The sequence below is a fragment of the Cervus canadensis genome, chromosome 19 (assembly GCF_019320065.1).
Source record: "Cervus canadensis isolate Bull #8, Minnesota chromosome 19, ASM1932006v1, whole genome shotgun sequence".
Classification (NCBI taxonomy): domain Eukaryota; kingdom Metazoa; phylum Chordata; class Mammalia; order Artiodactyla; family Cervidae; genus Cervus; species Cervus canadensis.
The window spans coordinates 34,674,634-34,699,461 of NC_057404.1; the positions used below are offsets into that span (position 1 = coordinate 34,674,634).

The 24,828-nt window shown below is 37.9% G+C and overlaps 1 protein-coding gene across 9 annotated transcripts in view; it reads left to right on the forward strand.

Moving 5' to 3' along the window:
• The window catches only part of BMPR1B (bone morphogenetic protein receptor type 1B), a 421,370-nt gene that overhangs the window by 304,983 nt on the left and 91,559 nt on the right, over positions 1 to 24,828 (forward strand). For 2 of the 9 annotated variants that reach the window (XM_043438640.1, XM_043438651.1), the window contains exon 1: positions 9,898 to 10,027. The exons of the other annotated variants lie outside the window; for them this stretch is intronic. In XM_043438640.1, the coding sequence (XP_043294575.1) occupies positions 9,991 to 10,027 (37 nt within the window). In that variant the 5' untranslated portion in view covers positions 9,898 to 9,990. Of the gene's footprint in view, positions 1 to 9,897; positions 10,028 to 24,828 lie in introns of those variants that run through there. 9 annotated transcript variants of the gene reach the window in all.

Sequence of the window (24,828 nt, forward strand, 5' to 3'; positions counted from 1 at the left end):
TGTGAAGAAAATAGTGTCTTTCATTAAAACAAACTTGGACTCATCTCATGGAGTGGGGAGTGCATTACATGGTTCTGGTGACTTCCTTCACCCACCTTTTCTCCTGTCGACAGAGTTGCTGCACTATACCTGCTGAAGCACAGGTGACTGAAGGGAAAACACTCTTTGTTCCCTCACCGTAGCTGCTTCACTGGTTGATAAACATGGATTGAAGGGCTGCTGGAAAAGTTAAAAAAAGATGTACACAAGACACTGCTTTAAATTAATGAACATAAGCTTATGTTTTAATTATCATTAGTACACTTTTTAACAACCACTAATACACATGGTCTAGAGGCAAGTTGCATCTCTTACTTTATCTGAAACTGCTGACCTCTGAATTCACTGCTTTGATTACCGGAGTGTCTCTTGTCCCCCTCCTCTGATTCCACAGGTTTGGGATTGAGGCTATCTGATCACTCATTTGCTCTAGCCTTCAGAATTTCTGGCAGTCATGTTCTCTGAATGAATCTTATCAGCCCATGTCTCTGAGTCTTCCATCAACTGAGTGGATTGTTTCTGCCCCAGTTATTTCTTGCAGAGCAGAAGCATGTGAGTCCCTAGGCAGTGAAGTACTGGTGACTGATCCCATCTACCAGTGACCAGCTCCAGGCCTCTTTGGCTCAGGCTTACTCAGTATTCTCACCTGTAAGTGGGAATGATACCCCTGGTGGCTCAGACATTAAAGAGCCTGCCTGAAATGCGGGAGACCGTGGTTTGATCCCTGAGCCAGGAAGACCACCTTGAGAAGGAAATGGCAATCCACTCCAGTATTCTTACCTGGGCAATCCCGTGGACAGAGGAGATTGGTGATTTATACAGTCCATGGGGTCACAAAGAATCAGACACAACTGAGTGACTAACGCTCACTCCCTCGCACAAGGAGGCAGTGAGGACCAATGAGGCAATGTATGTTAGTTACTAAAGAGTAAAAGTTCACCAAGTATTATGTAACATCATTAGCATCATCATCCTATAATCTTTTAGAAATAGCCTATTTATCCTCTCTGGGATACTTACTTTCCAGCTCCTGTCAAGACATCTCCCTCTCATTCAAATTTAGCTTCTTGTCTGAGGCAGTCATATTGACCAGGTGATGGATTGAATAACATACAGAATAATCTCACATTTTATGTATCATCTGGTTTCCTATTACTGGAGCACAAGTGTGACCTCCAGTTCAGTTCAGTCACTCAGTCGTGTCTGACTCTTTGCGACCCCATGAACTGCAGCATGCCAGGCCTCCCTGTCCATCACCAACTCCTGGAGTTTATGCCGACTCATGTCCATTGAGTTGGTGATACCATCCAACCATCTCATCCTCTGTCATCCCCTTCTCCTCCTGCCTTCAATCTTTCACATCATCAGGGTCTTTTCAAATGAGTCAGCTCTTCACATCAGGTGGCCAAAGTATTGGAGTTTCAGCTTCAACATCAGTCCTTCCAATGAACACCCAGGTCTGATCTCCTTTAGGATGGACTGGTTGGATCTCCTTGCAGTCGAAGGGACTCTCAAGAGTCTTCTCCAACACCACAGTTCAAAAGCATCAATTCTTCGGCACTCAGCTTTCTTTATAGTCCAACTCTCACATTCATACATGACCACTGGAAAAAAACATGGCCTTGACTAGACAGACCTTTGTTGACAAAGTAATGTCTCTGCTTTTTAATATGCTATTAAAAGTTATGACCATCTGGTCATAACTTCCCTTCCAAGGAGTAAGCGTCTTTTAATTTCATGGCTGCCATCACCATCTGCAGTGATTTTGGAGCTCCCAAAAATAAGGTCTATCACTGTTTCCACTGTTTCTCCATCTATTTGCCATGAAGTGATGGGACTGGATGCCATGATCTTTGTTTTCTGAATGTTGAGCTTTAAGCCAACTTTTTCACTCTCCTCTTTCACTTTCATCAAGAGGCTCTTTAGTTCTTCTTCACTTTTTGCCATAAGGGTGGTATAATCTGCATATATGAGCTTATTGATATTTTTCCCGGCAATCTTGATTCCAGCTTGTGCTTCATCCAGCCCAGCGTTTCTCATGATGTACTCTGCATATAAGATAAATAAGCAGAGTGACAATATACAGCCTTGACATATTCCTTTTCCTATTTGGAACCAGTCTGTTGTTCCATGTCCAGTTCTCACTGTTGCTTCCTGACCTGCATACAGGTTTCTCAAGAGGCAGGTCAGGTGGTCTGGTATTCCCATCTCTTTCAGAATTTTCCACAGTTTATTGTGATACACAGTCAAAGGCTTTGGCATAGTCACTAAAGCAGAAATAGATGTTTTTCTGGAACTCTCTTGCTTTTTCGATGATCCAGCAGTTGTTGGCAGTTTGATTTCTGTTTCCTCTGCCTTTTCTAAGTCCAGCTTGAACATCTGGAAGTTCACGGTTTACGTGTTGCTGAAGCCTGGCTTGGAGAATTTTGAGCATTACTTTACTAGTGTATGAGATGAGTGCAATTGTGCAGTAGTTTGCACATTCTTTGGCATTGCCTTTCTTTGGGATTGGAATGAAAACTGACCTTTTCCAGTCTTGTGACCACTGCTGAGTTTTCCCAGTTTGCTGGCATATTGAGTACAGAACGTTCACAGCATCATCTTTTAGGATTTGAGATAGCTCAACTCGAATACCATCACCTCCACTAGCTTTTTTCATAGTGATGCTTCCTAAGGCCCACTTGACTTCACGTCCCAGGATGTCTGGCTCTAGGTGAGTGATCACACCATTGTGATCATCTGGGTCATGAAGATTTTTTGTATAGTTCTGTGTATTCTTGCCACCTCTTCTTAATATCTTCTGCTTCTATTAGGTCCATACCATTTCTGTCCTTTGTTGAGCCCATCTTTGCATGAAATGTTCCCTTGGTATCTCTCATTTTCTTGAAGAGATCCCTAGTCTTTCCCATTCTGTTGTTTTCCTCTGTTTCTTTGCGTTGATCACTGAGGAAGGCTTTCTTATCTCCCCTTGCTATTCTTTGGAACTCTGCATTCAAATGGGTATATCTTTCCTTTTCTCCTTTGCTGTTTGCTTCTCTTCTTTTCACAGCTATTTGTAAGGCCTCCTCAGACAGCCATTTTGTATTTTTGCATTTATTTTTCTTGGGGATGGTCTTGATCCCTGCTTCCTGTACAATGTCATGAACCTCCATCCATAGTCCATCAGGCACTCTGTCTATCAGATCTAGTCCCTTAAATCTATTTCTCACTTCCACTGTATAATCATAAGGGATTTGATTTAGGTCATACCTGAATGATCTAGTGGTTTTCCCCACTTAGCCTTTATTTGAATCACACTGAAACCAGGTATTAATAGAATTATGCCTGTGTGGGGTTCAGAGGTCCTGGGGCAGTCGGGAGGTTTATTATTGCTTTGTTTTTACTTTAACTCTATAGGTTATCTTAACAAATTAACTGAGTTCATTTTCATTAGTAGTTTAATTGTGTAAGTTGCCTGTAAATCTCTGCTAGTCTTTAATGTTAATTGTTTTTTTGTGTCTAGTCTTCTTATCTTGTATGCAGGCTGTATAGGTCCTTGTTATATTCATGATCTGACATAGGCTTTTTTAAAAAACCTCACAATCTCTAGGTAAATGATAGTGTCCTAGATTTAAGATATTATTCTATTAGAAAGTTCCATGAAACATCTTCTTGTAATGGGTTTGCCTGATGATCAAATTATACCCTCTAAGTCCATAATGTTACATTATTTTAGGAGAATAAAGTTTGGGCTTATTTGTTCTCTTTCATAAGCTGTCTCAGATCCCTTTACTGAGTTGTGAGGAGTAGCAATGATAAAAGACCAACATTGAAAGCCTATATCAGAAGATATTATGTCTATTTCATAATATTGTAGCTGTAGCATGTTAATAATGATCATATTGTATTAGGTAAAAATGGCTTATGCTATTGATTGGTATTTAATTTCATTAAGGTATGTTCAGAGTATTTTATAACAAATACTCTATTACTTTTATAAATGCCTCAAAAAGGATACCCGTCTATGATGGTTGTTATAAAATTCATAGTTTTAGTTTTTGATAAATATCTTTAGTGAACAATTATTTCAGGAAAAAATATCAATGCTAAAATCATTGACCTGGTGTATAAGTAAAGGTTTTGAAATTTTTAAAGCTGAAGTGCAATCTGGTTGTCTCTCTTTACTTGTGTGTGAAATTTTTTTGTTGCTAGTGGTAACTGTAGAGAATTTTTTTCAAATAGCACCCTTTTAATAACAATGGTCTCCCCAAATATACTGTGGCATAGCTTTAAACATTATTAAGTCTGTCTTGGACTCCCCCTTCCTCTCTCTGGGTAAATGGAAGAAAAGTTTGGCAGGCTCCATGCTGTGCACTTGATTGATGTCCAGAACATCTGAAGGACTTTTGTGTCCTGCCCGCTCTCCATGAGTGCATAATGTGTGAATACTTAAAGAAGGTCAGCCCTTATCACATGTAATCTAGGCCTGAAGGCAGATCAGCAGTGACAGTCATATCCCGTAAGTAAGAACACAAATCATCCTCTACATGCTTTAGACAAGTTGTGGGATATTTTTTCTCTCTTTTTACCCCTTCCCACTCATGGGGGGACCTTGGCAGAGCCATGAAAGCACAGAGAAGACGTGCTCGGAATAATGTGTCACTCCTGAGAGGGAGGAAGGGATTGTTTATTTGTCATGATGTGATGGTCTTTCACTGTGCAGCTGAAGGGAGCTTTGGGTTGTTAATGACTAGTGATGTGGAATGCTGCAAATTAGAATGGGGTGGGGAGGCAAGAGGCAGCCTGAAAGCTGCTGAAGTTGTGGCCTTTGTAAACCCCAGAGTCAGGAGAAAAGGTTTTTGCACACTTGAGTTCTATTGTTTATTTTTTCTCCGATAAGGGAATAAATTTTTATATTATTTTGTAAGTGCAAAGCTGAAAATCAGAATGACAAAATGCATTAGCCAGTACAATTCTGAACACATTTTTCTGTGTTTTTGCACAACTAGTATGAAAGTAGGAAAACTATTTTACTGCAAAACTCTGTGGCATGGTAGGTACTTAAAATGCTATAACTTCTAATAGGAGCAAGGAAAGAACTGTTTTTTATGTGTCTGTGTGTTTTAACAGAAGTTTAAAAGTAAACATTCCAAACAATATTAGCAGAGATGTTCAAGTGTTAAAGAAAATAACACTGTTCTCATGAAGACTAGTAAGGATATTGTTGCATTTTCTTATATAAAAAGGAAGAAAATATTTCTCATCTAATCTCAAAAATTTTACTAGTTTCTTTTGAAATGCAATCAGCTGCAAGAAGTAGTTGTGGTCAGGTCATACAATGGAAACTGTGCTGACACCCCCTTCAGAGGCCAAGGCATTGCTTCCTATGCATGTAAGATAAAATCAAAAGCCAAATTAGGCTATAGGGCCCTTCCTTCCCAATGTCCCCCAGTCTGCTTTTCCAGCCCAGTTTCTCTGCTCTCAAGGCATATCCAGGATTTCATGTTCTCAGCAAACATTGCTGTTTTTCTTGCTCATAAATGTGTGTACTGTCTGTTCTGTTTGCTTGGAATCCCTCTGCCCTCCCTTCACCCAGTGAATTCCTACTTATCTTTGAAGACCTAGTTCAAATGCCTCTTCCCCATAAGCCCAATCCCACCCCCAGGCAGAATTAATCTTTGTTTATGCACTATATTTTCCATGCTCCCTTGGCAGAGCCGGCCATTCTGTAGTGCCTTGTCATGATTTGATTGTGTTTGTCTTCGCCCACTACAAGGTAGGCTTTGTCCTAAAGGCAGGTATGGTGTGATGTTCCCATACCCCATTCACTTGACACAGTCCCCACATGTAGTTTAAAAAACTGTGTCTATATGTAAAATCAGGAGATTTGGGGGAGTTTTATATGAATATAAGTCACAAGTTGAAATTTTTACAAAGTAATCTCATGTTTTCAAACTGCTTTTTGTATTTCTTCAATTACATAATGATTTAATAAATGAGGTAAGTAAAATAATTAAATATTTGCCTTCGTGAGTATAATATGAATTTTTAAAACTCAATTATCCTAAGAGATATATATATATATATATACACATATATATAATATCCTTGTTTTAGTGATCACATTATTTCTGACAGAAAGAATTTGGCAAATGTCATATTAAAGAACATTATTGTTAATAAGGATTTTTTTTGTCAAGAGGCAGGAGAGTGTGACAGTTGTCAGGAAGTTGACTATTTTCTGATGTCCTCCTATGTACTGGGCACTGTATTCAGTAATTTCTGTTCATTTACTTGTCTAATTGGTATAACAAGCTTAACAGGTACTGAGCAGATTATAGAACAGAGAGCTTAAATAATTTACCTAAGATTATACAGATGACACAAATAGGCTTTCTCTACAAGATGGAGCCACAAACCTAGAATGAGTGCATCTGTGTATGAATTCTACAGATGATACGGAGTGATGACTTGTTGTATTCATATTGGTAATACTAGCTGCAGTCTTTTTTCTTTCCTTGCCCCTCTCAGGTGTACAAATTCAATTTGATACCTTTCTTTCAATATTCTGTCAGAGCTTCCTCTGAAGCCTCATTTGGTGTGTACTTTACAGTGAGTGGGCTAAATCATATGCAAATATGGTTTTTTTTTTTTTTTTCTTTGCTAAGTCAGATTTCTGATCTGCATTACAAGAATTTTTAAAGATCTTTTGAGCCTGTTTGTCTGGAATGGAAGTATGTGTTTTATAGAACATCTCCTGCATGGTTGGTACCTGAAAGAAAGGTGAAAGAGTTAGTTGCTCAGTCGTGTCCGACTCTTTGCGACCCCATAGACTGTAGCCCACTGGGCTCCTCTGTCCATGGAATTTCTCCAGGCAAGAATACTGGAGTGGGTTGTCATTTCCTCCTCTAAGGGATATTCCTGACCCAGGGATTGAACCCGGGTCTCCTGTATTGCAGGCAGATTCTTTACCATTTGAGCCATCAGGGAAACCTGGCATATGTTAAATGGTGAAGGCAAAATGGAGGGAATTAATAGGGCTACGTCTTGAATTTCTTCGTATAAGTTAAAAAAAAAAAAAAAATCTGTATTGCCAAAAACTTTGACTAAGTGAAAAACTCTCCTCCCACTTCTAATTTTCACTTCTATTCACGAGTGAGTGAGTATCACTCAATCATGTCTGACTCTGTGTGACCTCATAGACTGTAGCCTGCCAGGCTCCTGTGTTCATGGACTTCTCCAGGCAAGAATACTGAAGTGGGTTGCCATTTCCTTCTCCAGGGGATCTTCCTGACTTAGGGATCGAACCCAGGTCTCCTGCATTGAGGGCAGATTCTTTACCATCTGAGCCACCAGTGAAAGTGAAAGTCGCTCAGTTGTGCCCGACTCTTTGGGACCCCATGGACTATATAGTCCATGGAATTCTCCAGGCCAGAATACTGGAGTGGGTAGCCTTTCCCTTCTCCAGGGGATCTTCCCAACCCAGGGATCGAACCCAGTCTCCTGCATTGCAGGAGGATTCCTTACCAGCTGAGCCACAAGGGAAGCCCTCTACTCACATAATTGGAGATTCAGGTTCAGACACTCATCCTATATTCTGAAATCTTAAACCTTTATAAAAATTCATTAAGCCAGTTCATGCTCAAAAGCCTTTCAGTTATTTATATGATATATAGCCTAAACTCTGTAACCTGAAGTTAGAGTCCTGCACAATCTGCTTGCACTCTGTCCAGCTTTCTTTTGAACCATTTGCTATAGGAGCCATCTGTTCCAGTAAGATTTTTCCGTTTCATGCTATTGCACAAATGAAATATTTAATCCTGCCTCTAATCCTTGCTCATATAGTTTCCTTTCTTTTCATCCCCTCTAAGTTCAATTCATATTTCAGCATCCAACTCTGCCTTCAATGTTGGCCCAGTCTAATCCATCCTTTACTCTGATTTTCCATCTTTATTCCATTTGAAGACACTTCATTTTAAAGTGACTACTGTTTTTCACTTTGTTCTCTATTACATATACACTACTTTTTCTATGGTACTCTGAACTTCTTGAGTGCATTTACTTCAGCTGGCACATAGTCCATCAGAAATGATTGCTGGTATGTCTTGTTTTGAACTGAATTAGGATTTGGGGGAGAGAGCAACTATTCTCTCTTTATGCTTTGTGCCATTTGTGGATGCCCATATTGGGGAAATGTGAGCAGTGGGAACTGTCCCACATTTTAGCCATTCACTCTTCATCCCAGAGCTCAAGGCTAGGTTCCAAATTGGCAATGGAACCACGTTGTGATGTGGCACTGAGCCGAATGTAGAAAGTTTGGACAAGAAGTTCTATTTGCTTGATTTTGGTCTGCTCTTCACTCAAGTGACCCCTTTGATCCTGATCACGCCTATTCATTTTAGTATGCCTCAGTCTCCCTAAAAGGAATATGGATAAATGATACTGAAAGATTATCTCATTTACCTCCCCAAGCTTCTGTTTTCCTGAGAAGTAAGGTGTGTGGATTCTGTGAAATGCTTAATATGTAGTTTAAGCTTAGAATATTTCAAAATTGTGGTTAAAAATATTGTATTTGTGTGAAATTCCATCTCATGAAACTGACCTGAGGATGTTGGATTGATAGTATTAATAGCGTTTGTTAAATCCTAACAAGCAGTTGTTCAGCTACTCTAAGACGGAGAATAGATTTGAATGCCATCTATTAGGGTAGTGCTGGGAGTTGCTGGTGTGTGTGAGAGAAGTGGGGGTGTCTCTTAAGAAGGAGAAGATAGCAGAGATTTTTTTCCAAGAAAATGATTCTTAAAGTTTCAAGTAAACGCATTCTAATGCTATCTTAGATATAACCATTGAATTATGTCTCTGCTCTCATATATCCTTTATCATGCAAATGGATTAGATTTTACAACTACTTTTGTTTGTATCCGTCTATGGTGATATTGTTCTTTCTATAATACTGAAAATTTGTTTATATTTTTTGCTGTTCTTTAATTATCAACAGTTCCCAAAGTGAATCAGAGTCTTTTAAAATGTCCCTTAGTATCAAATAGGTCACTCAGAATATCATTAGAAAGTTGAAATATTACAAAATATTCATAGTTCTATTGAGGCACAATTATAATTAACGTGTGAAACATTGAATAACTTACCTTGGTTTTATTCACATTATAAAGTAGGTTAGGTTCACTGTACTTTTGTTTTTGCTCTATAGAAAACTTTCAACTATAGTCATATCAAATTAATTAACTAATGAATAGCTTAACTGAAATCTTTCAACTTGGACTATTCATTAAAGATGCCTTTTATCTGTGACCCTTTTTTTGTATCCATGCACTTGATTCAGAGGCATTTGCCTCATTATATAAATGTTGATGTAGTGTGAGAAAATGCCATAACATGACACTTTGATGTGTTGCAACATTTCTACATGTTATCAAAGAAAAAATTTTTATTTCTCCTTGTCTTTCGATGGTTCCCAAAGAGTTACCATTCATAGCAGAAGGAGGAAAAAAAAAAAGCAAAAACCCTTAACAGAAGAGACAAGCAGTTGCGTGTCGGCACCGTATAGGTGGTGTCTGTCCGGAACGTCTCCACTGCTGCCCAGCGGGTGTGGGGACGTCGGCTCGGTCAGTCCGGAGCGAAGTCCGCCTGCGCCGGCCCCAGTGTGGACAGCTGGGTCAGGCTCCTTTCTTAAGAAAACAACCCGGCCCGGGGTCCTGGCCGCCCTTTGTTGTCCTCCCCACGAGGTGATCAGTGGAAGTCTCCGTGGTGACAGAACCAGTTTGTAACAGGCTTGTCTTTCACGCTCCCGTCTAGGGCTTGCTGGCAGGCTTGCCGGAAGCTCTGACAGGAGGGGCAGCACAGGAGTCTCCGGGAAAGAAGGGAAGGCGGGAAACGGAGGCTCAAACAGGCAGTCCCAGTGACTGCTCTCCTGCTGCACTGAGGTGGCTGGACGAACTAGACGGGCAGCGTCACATGTCCTTGCTCATTCTTCTGTCCATGCACACGAGGGGTAAGGAGACCAGTGGCCCGCAGTACGGTGCTCACAGGGGGCTCCGCGAATGTCCGCTTTCGTGGGTTTTATCACAGGAGGGAAAGTTCAGGGCAGAAGTTCAACGGCTAAACATTTCCAGCCCCCATCGTCCTTCTCCTCTGTAATCTTACTACTTTCTCTATCAGGGCAACGCTTTGTAGAGAGGGTGTCAGAATAATTTTAACAGGGATGCAAAGTTTCTGTTTTCTCTAGCAATTAATTATGTGCAGTCTGGTTTGGAACTTTGAGTATGAGGTTGATTGTCAACATACTGTGACAGTTTATATGATGAATTTAAGAAAACAGTCTAATAAACTTTGTTTTGATCATTTAAATTTGAGTATTAGGTTTTTTTATAGTTAACTAATTAACTTTGAAGTTCATTGTAATTTTTACATGGATGCATTGAGTAAATCTGTAGTTTTATAATGGCAATAATTGTAATTTGTGAATATGGCAGATGTTTACTCATATTTAAGAACAGGGGCTTTCTTAGTGATCATTTTGTTCAGAAGAATTATTCTTGTATAAAGTTGCCTAATGGAGAAAAAACATTTTAAGTTAAAGAGCTAAAAGAGTGATTATGAAAGTAGGTGAACTATTTTCAAGTTAGAAGAAAGGTAACTTAAAATGAAACAATTATCTGTGATAGTGATTGGTAGTGAGGGAGTCACAAAGTTGTAAATAAGGAAATAGCCCTTTTATAAAATTAAGCCAGGTGACAAAGGGAATACGTGTGAGGTCGAAATGCATTTACAGTTCAACCTCATACACCTGTGAGTGCGTTTAATAGAACGTATTTGGCAGTACTGTTTACTTGAGAAGCCTGTATTACTAGTTGGCATATGTTTGGATTGATATAAGATTAATTTTTTGTAATCTTGCAGTGTTCCTTAACACTATATAAGTATTATATTTTGTTGCTTGGCTCCATGAAAAAATGCTTTTAATTTCTGGTTATAGATATGTGTAATTCAGAAGAGTTTTGTATGTTAATTTGAGGAAACAACATGTAGTTCATTTACTTGGTTTGCTAATTTATTTTCCAAAAATTCTTATAATCTGGTACCTCCTAGAAGAGACAGAAAGACCTCAGGGAAACTTTCTTAAGAATGTCCCAGGAAACTCAAAGCATGATATATATGCGGTGAAAAATCTTATTCCAGTACTCATGCTACCAGTATTTCTTGATTGCCTAAGGGCAATTTTGCATTCCCTGTTTGTCATTTTCCCTGAAACCCATGAATACATAAACTATTTATCGTTATGTCAGCCAAAAGTGAAGAGGCTATATGTTACAGACTGAATCTTTGAATCATAACCATTAGGATTAGAATACACCTTAAGATAGTATTGTGGTGTTGACTTTTCAGTGAGAAAGTTGAAGCCCAGAGACATTCCCCGCTTTTCTCTGTGAAGCATAACCTTTTTAACTCCCTGTTCGGAGCTCTTTCACATGAGTGTCCGTGTGGGTCCGTGTGTGTCTACTAATTTATTTCGTAGCATAGTGGTTAAGAATATGAACTCTGGAGCCAGAATGCCTGGGTTTGAATCTTAGCTTTACCACTTACTAGATTGTAAACTAAATGAGGAGTCTTATTGGTGCCTTGATTTTCTCGACTGTGAAATGGGCATAATAATAATAACTACTCATAGGATTGACTTGATTACTAAATAATTAGTACATACATACAAAGCACTTAGAGTAGTGATAGTGCATACTATTGTCTAAGAGTTTGCTATTATTAGTATCATCAGTAATAATGTTAATCTCCATAGGAATAGGAGACAACCAATCTGGAAATGGGAATTGAGACAAGACTTTAAAAGAATCCCATAGCTCATCTTAGTGTTATTAACGTGTGCTGTGCTTAGTCACTCTGTTGTATTTGACTCTTTGTGACTCCATGGACTGGAGGCAACCAGTCTCCTCTGTTCATGGGGATTCTCCAGGCAAGAATACTGGAGTGGGTTGCCATGCCCGCCTCCAGGGAATCTTCCCAACCAGGGATCACACCCAGGTCTCCTACATTGCAGGCGGATTCTTTACCTGCAGTGCAGATGGTGATTAACATACTGAATCTCAGTTTTTATTCCTAGCTTTGTCACTAATGAAATTTTCACTGTTTTTGAAGAATCTCTCTACCTGTAACCTTGTGTAAAATAAGTTTCTTTTCTTTTTTTTTCTGGAAAAAATGTATTTTCCTGGATGAAAATAGAGTGTACCCTAGAGAGAGACTTGAGCTCAACCAAGACCAAGTGACTTTGACTACTTAAGTTAAATATTCATTAACAACTTGTAATGCTTTATGATCATTAATTAACATGTACTTCAGAAAGAATAATCATCACTAAGATAGGTATATATGAAGCATAAACCTATGTAGTGGTCATGACTTATTAAGTGAATGACAAAGCCAAGATTAATGTTCTGAGACCTTAAATACTTATTTAAAGTAACTGTGTTTCAAAATGACAGCTTGAGACATTTGGAGAGTGTGTGCTTCAGGCTAATACAAACATTTAGTTATTTAAATATATGGAAATCTAAACATTCTACATGGAAGGAATATGTCCATTATTCCAGTTCTACCTTAAATGGTACAAAGCTCTGCAAAGTCATAGCAAGTGGAACAGAGTAGCTAGGTTGGCCTGTGTGTGGGGTGATTCATCAGCCTAAATCTTATCACTGCTTAAATCTTATCTTAAGCATTTTACTTGAGACTTGAGGCTTAGAAGAAAGGGACAAAGGGTACATGTTGGTAGCTTTTGAAGGTTGTGTTTTTTATATTGGTACATTGTGATTGCTTCAGGAATGTATTTTTTAAAACTCAAGATCATGAAATGTGGAACTGCCCCCTTCTAAAAGTGAAAAGATGACCTGTAATGGTGAAGAGCTGTGTTGTTCATTTCTGCTTGAAATATAGTATTTTAGAGATCGATTTATTGATGCCACCCCGCCCCTTGTTTCTCAAATCACAGTAGAGAATTACAGGCAATCCTAATGAGCATAGTACAATGTGTAAACAGTGTTTAGGCATCATTTTGGTCACTACCATTCTTGTGAAGTTCTGCCAAGGAATTTAGTGAGGTTATAAAGGTGGTAGATCGAGGGACCTGAAAAGTAAAGGGTGCTCTCTGTTTGTTCTGACACATTGGTGGCAACAATGTGCCCTTCCTGACAAGGATGGGACTCATGCTCTGGCATTTTAGAAGGTGAGATGTTTATTTGGCTTCTTGTTAAATGTATATGTGAAAATTTTCACAGTGCCTGTGCCTCCCAGTAAAGTCATAGTAATAGATTATTACAACAATCAGATTGAAATAAAAATTGGTAGCCAACTTTTGGTCTTTAGGAGTAATTCTATATCAATGAAGAGTTACTGGGGATAAAGGCAAGATAGGAAGTGGGTATTAGCTCTTTTGGAATAGAGGAGAACCCCCAAACCCAATGAACAAAAGCAGGTCCCAGTCTCCATGGCCCCTGCAGTTTTATATAACCAGGATTTTACATCCTGCTACATCATTGCCAGGTCGTATTTCGTACATTTCCTACTGTAATATTTGTGTTTGATCTGGTTGACACTAATTTAAAACTGTTAAAAAAAAAAACCTATGCTATTAAACATTTTCAGTAGAATTAAGACAAATAGGAAATGCAGTAACAGGAGGATAACAAACATTGCTGTGAATGTGTAGTTTGAAAATTAAAATGGTAGTATTGCTATAGGGCATCGATTTTTGGTAATATTTTTAAGTGAAAAATGATCCTTGTTGCCATATGGCACACTATAGTGAAAATCTGAACTGTTAGACCGACACATCTGTTAAATGCATAAACATGGGCCTGTGTTTAAAATGTTTTCTACTGCAGCTATTATGTGGCACTTCCAACAATTAATCTTGGACTGTTAATCGGGAGTAACTGCACTTTGTGGTGAGCGTCACAGATGTAAGAAATTTGATCTCTGTGGCAATTTACCTGGGAGAAAAGTGGCTAAATTATAGTTCTCAATTTAAATTCTGCAGAGTAGATCGGATTAAACACATTCACGTTACTGGTGAGTGCAAACTCAAATTATTTCGTTTTATCTTTTGTTACGAGAAGTTATCTTCTTTAAATATATAGTGATGGCAACCATGTATTTAAGGCATATGTATCTCTCAATAGCTGTGCATACATAATTTTAACCTTTATATTACAAATACTTGAAAGCTTCTGAAAAAATATTGATATTATAATAGATCAGAGTTCAGATTATTTTTTTTTTTTCTGTCTTTGTGAGCCAGTTAAATTTGAAATAACGTTTTGCAAATCTTTTATTGACTTAGAATAACTGCCAGGAACAAAGTTATGAATATGTTTTTTCTGCTCACTTTTCAAATGTATACCTCATTTTTAGAATTCAGACAGGACATTAGGCAAATCTTTAAGTAAGACAATGTACTGACAATTAAAATCAGCTAAATTGTCTATCAAGCTTTCTTATGCTACATTTTAGGTTCAGATGGACCCTTTTGGTCTTGATTATTATACTTTTTCAATCTGTAAAATAATTACTCTCCTCATCATAGATTTGTGTGTGTGAATATTCATATTAAAATACCTAAGGATGATCTTTTGACTATGGGCTCAGAATAACCTCATTCTTGTTTCGGGGCCCTGCATGCTTTTCACTTTATGCTAGAGGAGCTGTGGCTTTTGAATTAACTGATTTCTTGCTTGTTATCAGCTCTATCACACTCCTTCCATGACTAATTGGCTTCCATATTAGTTAATAATGTGTCTAAGATCACATTAGTAGTATTGATATTTGGGGCAGAAGAATAGAAACTTAAGTAGGGGAAGAAGTTGAATGGAGACCTAAAGAAAAGCAAAAGGAAACACAAACCTCATGGGACCCAGAGGCAACGGGGACCTGAGTTTCTACTCATCCATGTCTGTGAGGGACCTCATGGACATTGTCTTCTTTTCTCTGTGTGTCTTTTCCGTTCTTTCTGTTTACAAGTCGTTACCAGACATTCCATGCATTATAAAATCCAGACCTTTCTACGTCCTTCCAGGCTTGCATCAGCGAGGCTCTGACTCCTTTGCAGCTCATCTCCCTACTCAGTGGTCAGCAAGCCACAAAGGCCTTTCCTGTCCAGAATGATCCAGACTCCTCTTTCTTTTCACATATGTTGTTTCCATAGCCCGAAAAGTTCTTTTCTACTCTACTTATTCATTTGCTTAAGTGTCACTAAGTTTTCCGTAACAATCCAAATTAAATGAGATCCATTTGATATAATGCCTCATTGTAAGTTTTGTTTCACTTTTATAGTACATGTGATGTATCATTATATGTGTCACTCTCCTGCTGAAAGCCCAGCTTCTCAGAGGAAAAAACCACATCCATCTTATTTATTGCTCAGTTCCAGTGCATAGTACAGTGCTTGGTCTGCAGAGGATTCTACCTCCTTAGACATACTCATTATTTGCACATGACCCAAAATAGTGTCTGCATTTCATGATATTTGAAGAGCTTCTTTGCTTAGCTCTCCAAACTTAACTGATAAACATTTCACTGTTTCTTGTTTTTAATTCTTTGGAGAGAGAATTTGATTGACTGCTGACCCTAACAGTAATCAGATGTGAGTCAGATCGGATGTGTAGTCACCCAGTGCCAAGATGGGCACCAGACAATAACTGACACTGTGGACAGTGGAAGTTTGTTCTAGAAGAAGTTTTGGATTAGGTTGACAATCAAGAACACCTAATATAGCTGCTACTGGAATTTATAGTAGCAATATGAATACCTCTAGTATTCCTTTGCTTATAATGGAACTCCTGTTGGCTACTAAGTGACTTATTAGCTATATGAGTAGATAAATTATAAAAAAGTACTTTTTTTTTTTTTTTTTTACATGAACTTTGATATTCAGGAAATGTCACTACCAACAGTTGTTGATTTTAATAGTAACTGAAGTGGTATGATTTTCTTTACTCTCTCAGAAAAGATGCTGTAGAAATTCAAGATACTAAAGGTGGTGGCAAAAATAGTACATGAAACAAGTACTGTAATCTCTTGGCAGATTTAGTTTTGTCAGATTGTTACATATAACTTTCACTCTTTTATTGAAACAGTAGTTGCACACCTTATGTCTCACAAAGAATATCATAAATTTTACATTTTGATCCCTAAAAACGCCACAAGTTTGTGGCTAGCAGTATACGTTTCATTATATTAGATTCTGGGAATTTGAGTGTCTGAAACTATGCTTTTGATCCCTTTTGGAGTCCAGGGGAGAATGAATATACATAACAAATTCACTTTTTAAAAACAAAAAACATTAAAAAAAAACCTACATGCAGAAGACTGGCTTTGGTGCGTAGGTTTTTACTGCTTGATAGTATCCTGTGGTCATAGTGTGAAGACATAATGTCCCCATATTTATCTTAGTATCTTCATAATTTTAATGGGAGTTTTTTTTTTTTTTCCAGTGGGTTTTGTCATACATTAATGGGAGTTTTAAAGGTAAGGAAATAGCGACTTACATCAATTTTGCATCAATTGTGAAACTTCAGCATTGTGGGAACTGCATTCACAAGATATCAGCCAAATGTGAGAGAATTTAAGATAATACGGCATCTTAAAATTCTTTACGATTATTTCTGTTTTCCTTTAAACTATGCCAAGGCCAATAGTATATAGCTTCAGAAAATCTGAGGCCAGGTTTGTTTTGTAAACTTTGCATAAAATTATCTTTCTGCTATTATGTTTGTAGAAATATTCATGTTGAAACTATGTCTTTGCTAAAATCTTCAGGTTTATGTTGGTTTCTCTAAAACTATGGCAGTATTTTTCAAATCTGAAAAATAATAACCTGCCAATTGTAATTGTGTGTACTTTTAATGATGGTGCACTTTTTATGGGGCTAAATCTCAATAGAATGTTTATTTTGGTTACAGTCAATATGCTCAATTGCTTATTGTTTTTAAATTCCATTATGATTTATATGTTTCTTTTTTGAAAAAAGAAAAGGTTAATGTTGTAAGAGTAATATGCTGTATTTGCCCATTAACTATTAACTCATTTAAGTGAGGGGATGTGCAGCTCATTGGAGGAATATTCAACTGGTTCTGAGTTTAACTTAGGCACTTAAATCAGCTGAGTTATCGAGAACTGTGCAGTGACCTGGAAAACAACAAAAAAAGAGTTTAATCAGGACGTAACAGAAGAAGGGTAGATGCCACTTAATTGAGGTTACTAAACAAATTGCCTTTTTACTTCCATACTTTCTTATACATATTATACATATCCACATACATATGTTTCTTATATGTATGTTTTCATAGGGTTATTACAGTATATTGAAATCAGAGACTATCACTATATATTTCCTACTTAATTTCCTATGCCCTGAATGACAATGTGTTCAAATTGGGGAATGGGTTTAAAGAAAAAGGACCCTCATGATAAACTGAATGATTTTTACTGACATAAAACATTCTTTCAGTGGGTATTTTTGAAGATTGTTTTTGGCTGTATTTTTAAAAAGACACTAAACAGTTTATTCATAAAATGCGTTTTGGTAGTTAATATGAATATTGTTAATCTACCCTACTTAACCTCTTCTGGTGAAAAATATAATTTTCTGTCTTTTTTTGTTAGGCTTAATGACAAACATCTTGCAAATTAGATTTTCATATATTTCATCTCTTTCTTATGCTCAATTTAATCTATCAAAGCCACACATTGTATAAGACATCTGGTATTGAGCTTAGGCAGCTGGGTTTCATTTGTAAAGGTTTTGAGCAAATTTCGGTGCTTGCCAACAATAATATAGCAGTTAGCCAATGTGTTTTCTTTGTGGCAGCTTGGTGCCGTGTGGTAGGAGAGACCTGAATTCAGGATCAGGTGATTTTCTGGCCTCTTCCTGGCTTGACTGGAGGGACTTCAGGATTTTATGCAGGTGTTGCTGTGACCATTGGCTGGGTGAGGGGCCTGGTGCAGTGGCTAGTGAAGGAGAATTAGTTGATGAGCAGTGTGCAATCAGCAGTGATCCATTTGAGAAACAAGAAGTCTGCAGTTTTCCTCACAGCATGGTTCAGTGTGTTTCCGACATCAGAGTCACTGTGGGTCATTTTAAAGATGCAGTCCCCTATACCCCATCCCAAATCTACTGAACCAAGTATTTGGGAGCTGAGCCCGGAAAGCTGCAGTTGATTAAGCTACCTCAAGGGATTTGGCACACACTGCATTAGAGTTAATAAATTTCAGTTCATTCTTTACCTGCAGACACAACCTCTAACCCGCCTTTGCTGACCAAAAACTTGTTTATATTAATGGTATTTTAAAAGAATTGTCAGAATTTGTTTCAGAAATAACTTACCTACATATCTGGTTTAGGTGTCCTTTCATAAGATACTGCATTAGTATGATCTGTTGTTTAACGAAACAGTTGTCCTGGCATTATTAAAATATTGTCTCTAATGATGAAGAAGGGATCCTAAGTCTTAATTTACTTAGAAGAATCCAAATCTGGAATGAAGGATTTCTTGGAGGGTGAAACAAAAATGTGAATCCCAAATTAATGTACATTAAGGTACATTAATTCAGTCATTTCTGTCTCCAGATTGTCATAGGACACCTGGTTGGCTCTTGGAAATCTTTTCAGAGTTTGGCTCTGTGAGCCACCTTCAGAAAGCTCCTTATTGTTGTTGAGATGCTTCTGAGCCCTGTTGTTGTTGAGTCGCTAAGTCCTGTCCAACTCTCTGCGATCCCATGGACTGTAGCACTCCAGGCTTCCCTGTCCTTCGCTATCTCCTGGAGTTTGCACAAGCTCATAGTCATTGAGTTGGTGATGCTACCTAACCATGTCATCCACTGTTGCTCCCTTCTCCTGCCCTCAATCTTTCCCAGTGTTGGGGTCTTTTCCAATGAGTTGGCTCTTTGCATCAGGTGACCAAAGTATTGGAGCTCCAGCATCAGTCCTTGCAATGAATATTCAGGGTTAATTTCCTTTAGGATTGACTGGTTTGATCTCCTTGTAGTCCAAGGGACTCTCAAGAGTCTTTTCCAGCACCACAGTTTGCAGGCATCAATTCTTCGGCACTCAGCCTTCTTTATGGTCCAATTCTCACGTGGATACATGGCTACTGGAAAAACCATAGCTTTGACTAGACGGACCTTTGTCAGCAAAGTGATTGTCTCTGCTTTTTAATACACTGTATAGGTTGATCATAGCTTTCCTTCCAAGGACCAAGCATCTTTTAATTTCATGGTTGCAGTCACTGTCCACAGTGATTTTGGAGCCCAAGAATATAAAATATGTCATTGTTCCTTGAGCCCTGTACCCACCTCTAATTATATTCAACATGTTATTCCTAATGCAAATAGTTTGTCTTTGTAGCTATATAGGCAGTTTTGGTGACTGTTCCGAAATAAACCAAGTCATAACTCTCTTCTTTGCTTCTGCTGGAAAAGTTTTATGCCAGAATTCTTACCTAGTGTTGTATTTTTGTTTCATTGGTTCTGAGTCCAGAATTGAGTTTTCCAGACAAACACTTATGAGTTCCAGGGCAGTATGGAAACACACCCAGGGAATGTGTGGTTTGAAGTGAGGATTGCCTCTTTGGAAGTGAATAGGGTAGTGACTGTTGTTGAAATGTCATTAAATGGAAATGTACATTTCACCTTATCTTCCTTTGGAAGTTAGCTCTCAAGATAGTCACTTTAGAAGTTCCTGTATTCCCTCAGAGACCTGATTTACAATAAACATACACATAGTGCTTAAATGTAAGCAGCCAGCACCCCAGAAAATACAGCTTGAGAAGAGGGTAAGAGAGGGGGCAGTCTGAGTGTTTGAGATTGTCTCGTTTCATGATCCGTGTCATGCATGGGCTCCATCTGCAGCTTTTTAAAGTTTTTGGAGGAAGCTCAGCAATGCAGCTGTCTCTAATGTACTGTGAACCTTGAAAAGGAATTTCCTTTCAAGTAAGAGCGGAAGTAGTTTGTGTGTGGGATGATGGAACTGAAGGTTTTCTTCAACAGAGAATAAAGTGCCATTATATAAACAAACATCTACACAACCTAAAGTAAGCCCAGTAAAAACAAATGCTACGGACACCTACATTGCTATTTGAAAAGATCTAGTTAATTTTAATGATCCACTTGTGTTTTGTCGTTTTCACAAGGGAGGAAACATGGGCACACAGTTTTTAGGCGACTTACCCAAGTCTCACTGTTACTTCTAGTGGCTGAACCAGAATTTGGAATTGCAGGGGTTTTGTTCTTATTCTTTGAGGAATTGCATTTAAATTGGACTTTAGGATTGCTATTTAGGCTGAATCTTTGGAAGTCAAAGTCTTTGCCACATGAACATTTTTATTTAAGAGACAGGTTATAGAAACACATACCACAACTACCACAAATAAATATACCAGGGTATGAATAAAGCTCAGAGATGATAACTTCTGCTTAGATTTTCCCACTTACTGTAATACGTGATATTTTGTAAAAAGTACTATGTGTTCAGCCACATTTAGACTGTCATAATTTAGTGCTTGGACTTCCCTGGTGGCTCAGTGGTAAAGAATCCTCCTGCAATACAGGAGTCACGGGTTTGATCCCTGGGTCAGGAAGATCCCCTGGAGGAGGAAATAACAACTAACTCCAGTATTCTTGCCTGAGAAATCCCATGGACAGAGAAGCCTAGAGGGCTACAGTCCATGGGGTTGCAAAAGAATTGGATATGACTTAGCAACTAAACAACAGAACAATTTAGTGCTTACAGAAATGCAACTTATATTCAGTTTGTTCTCAGCCACAGTACCTCACCATCTGAGGTGGGAAGGCAAAATTAGCAACAGAATTGAGTTATTTTCTAAGAAAAAAAATCTATCTTGCTGTGAAGAATGGGGCATCCTTCCCTTTTTCCTCTTCCTAAGATTTTCTGCAAATGTTAATCTAAAAAGATTACTTGTGAAGTATCCTGAGTAGCTCTGACTGCAAATAAGAAATGTGATCTGCGGCTTTATACAAAAGCGAATGCTCTCACCTCTCCAGATTTATTTCTTAATGCTAAAATTACCAGGTCATTGTTCCTTCCTATTGTAGGGTATCACTTATACATGGATCCTTTAGATTTGCACATTGAGTTTTATGGTCTTGAGCAGTCGCTGTAGAATGTTTTAGTATAATCGATGAACTGTCTTTACTAGGTAAAATTGCTGTGGTGTTTATACTAATCTCTGCTACCTCTTCCTCAGTCACTGTGAATCCACTGTGATTTTGCAAACTGAATGAGAATACTTGGTCTTTTGTTCTGGGGCTTTGTTTTCATTTTTAAATTTCTTTTTAAGGAATTTTTGAATTTGTGCTGAAGATTTCTTACCGCCTATTTGTACTTGGTGTGTGAGCAAAATTACCCATCCCATGAAAAAGTTCTGTAATGTTTTACTTTGTCTAGATTCTTTATTATCCCCTTGGCTTTCAGTAAATCACTACTTTATTTACAAAATAATCAAAATGGTCTAGGACTTAAAAAGAAAAGTGTATACTTATAGTTCTATTAAGTACTAAGCTAACAGACAATATTTTACTTGTGATTTTATAATTCACAAATCCAAGGATACAAATATCTGCATTGTAATCCATTCACTTTTAAGTGCCTGTGTTTATAGATAGTAAGCACTGAGCAAGTTAGGTATATTTGCTCTTCTAGATATAAAAACTTACTCTGATTTTATAGTTTAATAGCTGTAGTAATTAAAATAGTGTGGTTATGGCCTAGGGTAGCCATAGATTTATGGAACATGATAGAGAATCATATATATAAGGAAATAATGTGTCAAAGGGGGCATTAGAGATCAGTGGGGAAAGGTAGACTTGTTTGAAAACCTCACTTCATACCATGTATAAAATTCATGAAACAGGAGAAAAATAATCATCTCCAAGTAAGTCATAAAGCTAAAGGTGAAATTCAAAAAGTGAAAATGTTTAGAAGAAAATAATAGCTGATGTGCCATGTGTTGTTTATAAACACTTCATCATTTAAATGCCACACAACATGAGATATGTGCTTTTACTCCCCCCATCCCATAAACGAAGAAGCAGGTTCAGAGACGTACATTTGTTTCAGATTACACAGTAATATGTGGTAGAATAGAGATTCAAATCAAGGCAGATTGGTTCCTGTGTCCATTCCATTAGTAGCTATATAATGCGATGTCTCTTAGAGTAGAACATTTGTATAGCTTAAAGTTAAAAAAAAAATGCAAAGACCATAGAACATAAAGATATTATTTTAGAATTTCTAAACAGTTTAATTATTGATAGTTCAGCAAAGCAAATAACAAGCAAAAGGATGGCTTACATACTTGGAAAACATGTTACAAGACACGAAAAATTTAATATCAGTTGTATATAAATAATGTCTTCCAAAATGAGAAAAATACCAGAAAAGGGTCAGAAGACATGAACAGGTCATTGATAGAATAGATGGAAGTGCAGGAAAAGAAACTAAATAAGTAAAGTGAAAATAATATGAGCTACCAAGTTAAAATTAAGAAATAGGCAAAATAAATCTGAGGTTATCAAGTCTTGGCAGGGATGTGGAGAAATGGGAAATTTTAAGCACTGTTAAATGGAACTTCAGTTGTTTTCAACCATTTTCAAAACTAATATTTGATTTTTAGGTCTGGATCATGATTACATAGAAATATTCATAAGATAAAGCAATTTAGATATGTCAAAAGCACAAACAGCAGTAAAATAATAAATAATACAAAGGATCATCGAATAAAAATACATCATCAAGAAAGTGAGAGAAGAGCCCACAGAATGGAGAATGCATCTGCAAATCATATATCCAGTATTGGACTCAATTCCAGATTATATAAAGAACTGTTAAAATCAATAATAAAAGGTAATTCTTTTTTAAAATGGCAAAGGATTTTGACAGACATTTCTCTAAAGAAAATGTACAGATGACCAATGATCATATGAAAAGATGCTCAGTGTCATTAGCTATCAGTTCAGTTCAGTTCAGTCACTCAGTCATGTCTGATTCTTTGCGACCCCATGGACTGCAGCACGCCAGGCTTCCCTGTCCACCACCAGCTCCTAGAGCTTGATCAAACTCATGTCCATCGAGTTGGTGATGCCATCCAACCTCTGTTGTCCCCTTCTCTCCCTGCCTTCAGTCTTTCCCAGCTTCAGGGTCTTTTCCAGTGAGTCAGTTCTTCACATCAGTTGGCCAAAATATTGGAGCTTCAGCATTAGTCCTTCCAATGAATATTCAGGACTGATTTCCTTTAGGATGGACTGGTTTGATCTCCTTGCAGTCCAAGGGATTCTCAAGAGTCTTCTCCAACACCACAGTTCAAAAGCATCAATTCTTTAGTGCTTAGCTTTCTTTGTAGTCCAACTATCACATGCATACATGACTATTGGAAAAACCAAGGCTTTGACTAGACAGACCTGTGTTGGCAAAGTAATGTCTCTGCTTTTTAATATGCTGTCTAGGTTTGTCATAGCTTTTCTTTCAAGGACCAACATCTTTTAATTTCATGGCTGCAGTCACCATCTGCAGTGATTTTGGAGCCCAGAAAAGTAAACTCAGTCACTGTTTCCCCATCTATTTGCCATGAAGTGATGGGACTGGATGCCATGATCTTTGTTTTTTTTAATGTTGAGTTTTAAGCCAGCTTTTTCACTGTGCTCTTTCACCTTCATCAAGAGGCTATTTAGTTCTTCACTTTCTGCCATAAAGGTGGTGTCATCTGCATATTTGAGTTTATTGATATTTCTCCTGGCAGTCTTGATTTCAGCTTGTGCTTCATCCAGTCCGGCACTTCTCATGATGTACTCTGCATATAAGTTAAATAAGCAGGGTGGCATTATACAGCCTTGATGTTCTCCTTTCCCTGTTTTGAACCAGTCCATTGTTCCATATCCAGTTCTAACTTGTTTCTTGACCTGCATACAGGTTTCTCAAGAGGCAGGTCAGGTGGTCTGGTATTCCCATCTCTTTCAGAATTTTCCACAGTTTGTTGTCATCTACACAGTCAGAGGCTTTGGCATAGTCAATAAAGCAGATGTTTTTCTGGAACTCTTTTGCATTTTCTTTGATCCAGCAGATGCTGGCAATTTGATCTCTGGTTCCTCTGCCTTTTCTAAATCCAGGTTGAACATCTGGACATTCATGGTTCATGTACCATGGAAGCCTGGCTTGGGAATTTTGAGCATTACTTTGCTAGAGTGTGAGGTGAGTGCAATTGTGTGGTAGTTTGAGCATTCTTTGGCATTGCCTTTCTTTGGGATTGGAATGAAAACTGACCTTTTCCATTCCTGTGGCCACTGCTGAGTTTTCCAAATCTGCTGGCATATTGAGTGCAGCACTTTCACAGCGTCATCTTTCAGGATTTGAAATAACTCAACTGGAATTCCATCACTTCCGGTAGCTTTGTTCGTAGTGATGCTTCCTAAGGCTCACTTGACTTTGCATTCCAGGAAGTCTGGCTCTAGGTAAGTGGTCACACCATCGTGATTATCTGGGTCATTAATATTTTTTTGAATAGTTCTGTGTATTCTTCTTAATATCTTCTGCTTCTGTTACATTTATACTGTTTCTGTGCTTTATTGTACCCATCTTTAGCTGTCAGTGACATTCAAATCGAAACCACGAGATACTTGTCCACCCACTAGAGTGACTATAATCAAAAAGATAATAACCAGTGTTGGTAGAGATGTGGGGAAATTGGATCCTCATACACTACTTCTGGGAATAGAAAACGG